The sequence below is a fragment of the Grammomys surdaster genome, unplaced genomic scaffold, assembly GCF_004785775.1.
Source record: "Grammomys surdaster isolate TR1022 unplaced genomic scaffold, NIH_TR_1.0 348, whole genome shotgun sequence".
NCBI lineage: Eukaryota > Metazoa > Chordata > Mammalia > Rodentia > Muridae > Grammomys > Grammomys surdaster.
This window is the reverse complement of record NW_021604767.1, coordinates 5,885,058-5,892,396: the sequence shown is the minus strand read 5'-3', so window position 1 is coordinate 5,892,396 and position 7,339 is coordinate 5,885,058. Positions and strand designations below refer to the sequence as shown.

General features: G+C 42.6%; 1 protein-coding gene across 1 annotated transcript in view; it reads left to right on the top strand.

The window, feature by feature from the left end:
- The window catches only part of Hebp2 (heme binding protein 2), a 30,498-nt gene extending 23,605 nt beyond the window's left edge, over positions 1-6,893 (top strand). Inside the window, exons 3-7 of the mRNA XM_028779252.1 lie at positions 831-907; positions 1,209-1,297; positions 1,693-1,828; positions 2,549-2,729; positions 6,196-6,893. Coding sequence (XP_028635085.1) covers positions 831-907; positions 1,209-1,297; positions 1,693-1,828; positions 2,549-2,729; positions 6,196-6,394 — 682 coding nt within the window. The 3' untranslated portion in view covers positions 6,395-6,893. The remainder of the gene's footprint in view (positions 1-830; positions 908-1,208; positions 1,298-1,692; positions 1,829-2,548; positions 2,730-6,195) is intronic.
- Positions 6,894-7,339: the final 446 nt, after the last annotated feature.

Sequence of the window (7,339 nt, the reverse complement as noted above, 5' to 3'; positions counted from 1 at the left end):
CTCTCGCTCTCGCTCTCGCTCTCGCGCTCTCTCGCTCTCTCGCTCTCTCGCTCTCTCGCTCTCTGCCTCTACTGCGCTACTGTCTCCCCTCCTCATGCCCTGAATAAACTCTATTCTATGCTATACCAGTGTATGACTCTTTCCCTCAGGGGAAAGAGATGCCTCAGCATGGGTCCGCTGAGACATCCCCTTCCCCCATACCTCTCCACACACCCATGGAACATCACCCAGTGCCTCAGCAGATAACTCCAGCCTAAGTGCATGAAAATAGCATTAGCTAAACCCAGTGAGCTAAATAAATACTAAAAGAATTTTGGAAGGAAGATGTGATGAGGTGGGAAGGGGTGGGGCATGTTTTCAGGAGTTGAAGGGTGGATATGATCAATTTGGTAGAATTTTTTTTTAAAAAAAAAGAGATGAGTTATATATAAATTTATTTCAATAAGTCTTTTGGGAAAAGTAAGAAGCCTAGCCAAAATATATATAAAGCACTAGTGCATTTTCTCGTTCATCCCCAAAGGATGATGGGATGACTCAGATGTTTTAGGTCGGTTCTGAAAAAGGTCAAGGAAGCAGATAGCCCAAGACTCCCAAAGACTCTGGGTCTCCATTGACTTTCCACATTGAGCAAACCTGAAAATTGTTTGTGGGCCCTGGATGCTCTTCTAGTATAAATCGGCCTGCTGATCCCGCAGCAGGAGTCAGAGTGCTAGCTGCTCCGCCGAGGAAGTTCTGGGGCAAGCGATTCTCTGCGGATTTTGCAGAGGCGATGGCAGCATTTGCAGTCTAGGGAGAGGCGCCCTAAATGGGTGCCCTGACTGGTTCCACAGAAACCGAGCTAGCAGCTACTCAGCCTTCCGCCCACCACTGCCCACAATCCAGCTCTGCAATACAACGAAGCTGGGAGGTAGGGACTCAGCAGGGGAGCCGGTGACTAGGAGTCAACCGGATCAGTCTGACTAGCTGCCGGATCCTGACCATACCCCTGCAGAGGGGTGTGGCCAGGGCTGGCGCAAGCCGCGGGTGGGGACTTGGCTCCCTTAAGATCCGGACGCCGCCTTGCGGCTCAGATGGAGAATGTCCTACGGACCAGCAGTAAGGGCTGCAGGGCCGTGGGTGCGTGCGTCGTTGGGTCGGGGACTCAGAACAAGGTGGCCGGTGGACATAGACAGGGCGCAACTCTCACAAGCTGGTCTTGCCCATTGCAGAAGAGCCAGACCTCGGGGTGGCCGAGGGCTCAGAGGAGCAGGCCATGGAGATGCCAAGCTGGAAGGCTCCAGAGGACATAGACCCCCAGGTAGGAGTCTTCCAGAGCCCGCAAAGACTCATCTGGGCTACTTTAAGCTGACATGAAGATCCTTAGAGTTAAGCTAAAAAAAAAAAAAAAAAAAAAAAAGTATTTTTTTCGATCCAGCACAAACCAGGAGAAGCGTTGTTTAGCTGACCACCCGCCTCCCCATCCCCCCACCCCCACAGAGCCCTACATCCACTTCCTGTCATGAGGCGACCAGGGGCCAGGGTAGGGAGGTCGTTACATGGACCCAGCACTTCGATTTAAGAAATGCTTGTAACGCGTCCTTAGGGGTATCTGGTCCCCGATCTTGTATTGCTGACTCCTGATATTCATGAGTTGCTGATGTTCATGAGTTGTTTCTCTAAGTTTTTTTGTTTGTTTTGTTTTTACCATTTTAGCCAGGAAGTTATGAGATCCGACACTACGGACCAGCTAAGTGGGTCAGCACTTGCGTGGAGTCTCTGGACTGGGATTCAGCCATCCAAACTGGTTTCGCAAAATTGAAAGGCTACATTCAAGGCAAAAATGAGAAAGGTAAAAGTAGCCTTCAAGATCCTGAGTTTTAGTTTACTAAAGAAATCTGTTTTTAATAGATTTAATAGAAATAGAAATAGAATAGATTTAATAGAAAAATAACCAGATGCCCAAAACTCTAATGCCCAAAACTTCACGATTGGCCTCAAGAGTAGCTACAAGAAGGTGCTGCTGGGTTCTGCTTGCCAACAGCTCTACTTTTCCTCATTTTTGCGAGATGTAATGGGACTCTGTAACTAGGGAGAAGTCCTTTCCTGTACCAAAAGCCTGTAATAATTAGTGACTGATAGTGCTATCAAAGGATAGGAAGATGTGCAAGGGCATGAGCCTCAAGTCACAATTGTGTGTGTGTGTGTGTGTGTGTGTGCGCGCGCGCGCACGTGTGTGAATGTGTGAGAGAGAGATGTTGCAAGTCTCTTAGCCTTAGAATCACAATTTCTGATATATAGAGAAAAAAATAATTAATTGACCTATCTTTTCTGTAATTTTTTCTTTATGTTTAAAAATATATAATTCATTAACCGAAGAATAAAACACTATAGAAAATGCTTAATGTAATGTGTCATTCTACCACTACCCTTTAAAAAAGATGAGACATCTCAGGGACACATATTTATAGTAATACTGTAAAGGAAATCAAGAAATTCACATAAAATAGATTAGAAACTTTGTATTAGCCAGGAACCCAGTAAATTTGCTTTCAATTTTTTCATGATGTAGAGATGAAAATCAAGCTGACAGCTCCAGTGACCAGTTATGTGGAGCCTGGCTCAAGTCCATTCAGTGAGTCTACCATTACCATTTCCCTGTACATCCCCTCTGAGCAGCAACCTGATCCACCCAGGCCTTCAGAGTCAGATGTCTTCATTGAAGACAGAGCTGAGATGACAGTTTTCGTGCGGTAAGTGGTAGATAATTCACAGCCATGCTGCTGGTTTTACATGTGTGCATTCACCATTTTGCTCCTATGCAATTTTAGCAAGCTTTTCACCCTTCCAAAGAAAAGTCTACTATATTTCATGGTGTTTTCCTACTGTCTTGGTTTTAAAATGTCACTGAAGTCTATTGCAAGATAGAATCGATTTATTGAGAGGTCAATTGTACACCTTCCACATATAAAACATAGCCCAAATTACATCATCCAGAGCACAAGACTGTCCTTTCCTACAAAATAGATAGACCTAAACAATAATGGTGTCTGTTTGGGCTGCCACAACAAATACTATAGACTCTGTGGCTTACCACAAACACAAGTTTGCTTTTTGTAGTTCTTTCTAGAAGCTAGGTTCAAGTTCAAGGCACTGACAGTTTTAGTGACTGGCTAGGGACCATTTCCTAATTCATATAAGCACCTTTGACTCTCCTTTGTAAGGATGATAATCCCTTTCATACGGACTCAAACCCCCCAGGCTCTAACCACCCTCCAGAAGCTCTTCAAACTATCCGGCTTGTGATTAGGAGTTCAATATGAATTTGAGAGACAGACATTCAGTCCACAGCATTCTGTCCCTAATTGGAGAAAATTTGGGTCTTCTCACTTACAAAAATGTATCCAGTTGCATTTTACTAGCCCCAGAATCTTAGCTTATTTCAGTATTGACTCAAAAGACTCATTTAAATAACATCCAAATAAAATCTGCCTTGCGACTCAAGGCATGATTCATCTCGAGGCAAATTCTCTCTAGCTTTGGACCTGTAAAAGTCAAATAAGCTATGGGTTTGTACAACAATGTAACAAGCAAGGGAGAGACTGTCCAATGTAATGAAAAAACATTTTGTGACTATGTGCGTTAAAAAAAAAAAAACAAAGCAACTGGGAAAAGCAGAATGCACTGAATGCTTTCTAAGGTGATGTTCCTAGTAAGAAACATTCTTTTTCTCTTTGCATAAACACTCTTTTACCGCCTTAGTGATTTAAATCTGAGATATCTCGAGTTATTTAAATAGATTTCTGATTATTAGTAGAATGAGTCCTAACTGGGCATGCATATTTCATTTGCTTTGTGGAGCATCTCTGTTTAAGTACATTTATTGCAGCTGAAATGCACTGTACAATTTAATGAAGAAACTTTCTGTGGAGATATGCAAAAAGAAACACATCATTTTCTTGAATTAAAGGAAATCAATTATGAAAAGCAGAATGCACTGAATATTTTCTATAGGTGACAATCCTAGTAAGAAATATTCTTGCCGGGTGGTGGTGGCGCACGCCTTTAATCCCAGCATTTGGGAGGCAGAGGCAGGCGGATTTCTGAGTTCGAGGCCAGCCTGGTCTACAGAGTGAGTTCCAGGACAGCCAGGACTATACAGAGAAACCCTGTCTCAAAAAAACCAAAACCAAAACCAAAAAAAGAAAGAAAAGAAAAGAAATATTGGCATAAACACTCTTTCACTCCCTATGTAATTTAAAGCTAAGATATCTTGAGTTATTTTAAACTAACCCTTTTCTGGTTATTAGCAGAATGAGTTCAACAATGGCATGCATTGTTCACTTGATTTGTGGAGTGTCTCTGTTTAAGTACCTTTACTTGAGTTGAAGTGTAGGTACATTCCCCCTTTCAAATGGAAAAAAAAAAAAAAACAGAGAAGATAAAGTAATGGGTCCCAACCAAGGCTTTAGATAGCTTTCTTGACTCAAGGCTATGCCTGCCTGGGTCCATTGGCCCTCAATACCCAACATATCCGAATCTCGTGACTTTGGGTGCCCCCAAGCCCAGTAAAGTTGTTATGTTTAGAATCACCTCCTTGCAGATTCTTTCAGGCTACAAGTGCATACCAGTCACTCTTCTAATCTGGTGTCCTCTCCCACAGTTCCATTAGGGAAGGCTGTAGTAGGGAGCTTCTGGGATGGCCTAGCCCTTGTTATTGCTCTCTGCATTGTGTGAGCATCTTGTTAATTGAGTATTTCCAAATATATAATAAATCCATTGGATAATCATTAAGCTTTAAGAGTCTCATTTCTACTAGGCACCGCGGGCACAGTGGGAATGGTCTGGGCTCAGCCAAGCGTTGTGGGGGCAGCATGGTAGATTGGCAGAACCAGTTACCATGTGGGCATCTCATGGGTGCCAGGGCTGCTGTTTCTAGATAGCCAGAGCTGCAGTCAGAGCCAGAGTAGCAGGAAAATGGTGGCTGCCCAGGAACAAGCCAGACCAAGCACTGTATTCAAAATATGTCTTGTTTCAAGATATCTCCCATTATACCATTCCATCCTTGTAGCTAGCTGCTCCATCCCTCTAATCTGTTCTAACTCTTGGCCTCTGTTCATATTCAGATCTGATCAGGTTCCTTTTTGCTAGAAGGCCATAGGCTTCTATGTAAACTTGCTTCTGGCTTCAGTTCTCCCTTTAGACCTCATTTTATGCCTCACTCTAACAGTATTGTGCAATATTGTCATTTCCATTTTTCTTTGTTTGGGAAAATCATCTTTCATTCCAAGACCAACTCAGAAGACAGCCATTAGCCTGGACTTAATCCTTAGGATTTCTCAGGTCCTGTCTCTGTTAAAGTATTTCTTAGGATGCTTAATGCTGTCGAAATGTTAACCTCATTCATTGGGCTATGAATGTATAGTCACCATAACTATATTGTGATTATCTGTAACCCACTGTGTACTCTTTGACCCAGAAGAGGAAAAAGGGGAAAGCTTTTAAGTGAATGTCTGACTCAGGTCTGTGGACACACTCTTATATTCCCGGGGTCTTGGGAAGCTGAGACAGAAGTTAAACCTAAGCCTGAGAGTTCTGACACAGCCTAAGCAGCTAAGAAGTATGCAGCAACAATAACAGAACAAATGAAACACAACACAATTGAAGTTAGGCTTGATGGTACACTCCCATAACACTAGCATTGAGGTGGCTGAGTTAAGAGGATCGTGAATTTGAGGCTTGCCCCAGCTACACAGTGCTTCTAAAGGTTGCCTGAGCTATATATCAAGAATCTCTGCTGCATGGTGACTTTCAGAGCAGCCTAAATTGTATACAAGAGAGAACAAAGGAAGGAAGAGAAAGGGGTGGGAGGGAGACAGGGGACTTACTTGGCATGTGGAAGAGGAGTGAGCATGTGAGGGGGCTTCTGAATGGTTCTCTAAATTGTAGCATTGGTATGTTTCTGGAACGTTCCTAGTAATGCATTCGAGCTGTATCCTAGACACTCTCAATATACACTTTCATAAGGTTCTAGGATGAGTTTTTTATATAATACTCCACACAAGAAGATGGAAGTTCTAAATCTGTCAAAGGATGGGACTTGATTGTCCTCCTGAGTTTCTCCTAGGTAAACTATTATGAGTCTAGGTATGAAGATCGTTCAGCATCAGGGCCCCAGACCCTGCTGTTTTCTCATCTGAATCGCTTTTTCATCCATAGGTCTTTTGACGGATTCTCCAGTGGTCAAAAGAATCAAGAACAACTTTTGACATTAGCAAACATTCTGAGGGAAGAAGGAAAAGTTTTCAATGAGAAGGTCTTTTACACTGCAGGCTACAGCAGTCCTTTCCAGTTACTTGATAGAAATAATGAAGTGTGGCTGATTCAGAAAAATGAGCCCTCCGATGAGGATAAATAAGGAAATGAAGATCACTGGCAGAGGCAGACCTTCTGCTGAATGCAGACATTGACAACACTCATATGCAGTGTCTATGGCTTGAGCTATCACTCTGCATCATGCTTATTTCTGGTGTGCCTTCATAAGTAGTTTTGTTTAGATACAGGATATTAAGACAAGTCTGTAAATGGGTCATAACTCAGGTGGTCTCCATTTCTGAGAGGATCCAGGACAATGCCATGGCATTTCCCTCTTATTGGCTCAATCATTGTTCTCTTACCTCTACTTGGCCTTACAGCATTTGAATGTTCTCCCTTCCTTATAATAACAGCAAAAATGGTAAAGATGTATTCTGTGTAGAAGTAAAATTATGTTGGCTACAAAAATAACCTTTTTGCCTCCACTGTTGTTTTTCCGTTAAACCCATGTCCTCATCCAACTGTTGCTTCCTGAACAAAGAAAGTTCTTACCTTAATGTGTTGACAAAATTTGGAGGCAGAAAATAAATTCTATAAGATGATGAGACTTCCTGTACTACCTGACAGGTGTGCCTTTTGAAGAAATACATAGATACCTAATTGTAACATTCATTTGAATTTTAAAGTACTATATGTAGTTTTTCTAGACATTGTATGGAAATTCTTACTCTTTCTAAGTGTGGGTTGCTGTAAAATCAAAGTAGTTAGAAAGTCTTGCTTCCTTGAACTGTTTAAGTCTTATTATTGGGAAGATCAAGTCACACTCAGATCCCTGGCAGCTGTCATAGAAATGGCTCTCACTCTAATGCAGGCTCCTGGGACCATGGCTCTGAGAACAGAGAGTAAACCAGGTTAGCTCTCAGAAACCTCATGATAATTAAAGCTGCTCACAGGTGACACGGTTTCTACTTCTGTGTAAGCAGAGACCACACAGTCGCTTCTAGAGAAATGACCACAAAGTCAGCTGAGGGTCCAGTAGATTGGGTAA